General features: G+C 44.9%; 1 protein-coding gene across 1 annotated transcript in view; it reads left to right on the top strand.

Annotated features, from left to right (window-relative positions):
- Positions 1-118: 118 nt before the first annotated feature.
- Positions 119-519, top strand: part of LOC107473291 (uncharacterized) — a gene marked incomplete in the record, with an annotated part of 823 nt that continues 422 nt past the window's right edge. Inside the window, 2 exon segments of the mRNA XM_016092844.3 lie at positions 119-270; positions 356-519. Of these exon segments, the coding sequence (XP_015948330.1) occupies positions 173-270; positions 356-519 (262 nt within the window).

The raw sequence follows: 519 nt of genomic DNA, 5'->3' as shown, positions 1-519 counted from the left end.
ATTTTATTATTTATTTTTGTTTTTTTAATCACAAATTCATTCATTCACCGACTCATCTTCTCTAGCCGTACCCCCCACTCTCTCTCTCTCTCTCTATATATATATATAACAAACACTACCCTTACACTCTGTCTCCTTCTCTCTCTCTCTCTCTCTCGCTCTCAAGAGTGCTATGGTGGATCTTCAGACGGTGTGCTGCATGTGCGGCGACGTTGGTTTCCCCGACAAGCTTTTCCGATGCAACAAATGCCGCCACCGCTTTCAGCACTCGTAAGTATACGCCTATCTACGCTACCTCCCTCTCTCAGATTGAAGGATCGGATCATGAATTCATGATATCACTTTTCAATTTCAGGTATTGCAGCAACTACTACGGGGAGTTACCTGAAATACAACTGTGCGATTGGTGCCAAACCGCAAAAACCGTCGCTTCCAATTCCAAGAAACCGCCATCTCTTGCCGGAACAACCAACCGTTCGGAATATTCCGGCGACAAAATCAAGCATCATGATCGCGAAG

Source organism: Arachis duranensis, chromosome 2 (assembly GCF_000817695.3).
Source record: "Arachis duranensis cultivar V14167 chromosome 2, aradu.V14167.gnm2.J7QH, whole genome shotgun sequence".
Taxonomy (NCBI): domain Eukaryota; kingdom Viridiplantae; phylum Streptophyta; class Magnoliopsida; order Fabales; family Fabaceae; genus Arachis; species Arachis duranensis.
This window is presented reverse-complemented; position numbering and strand designations above follow the sequence as displayed.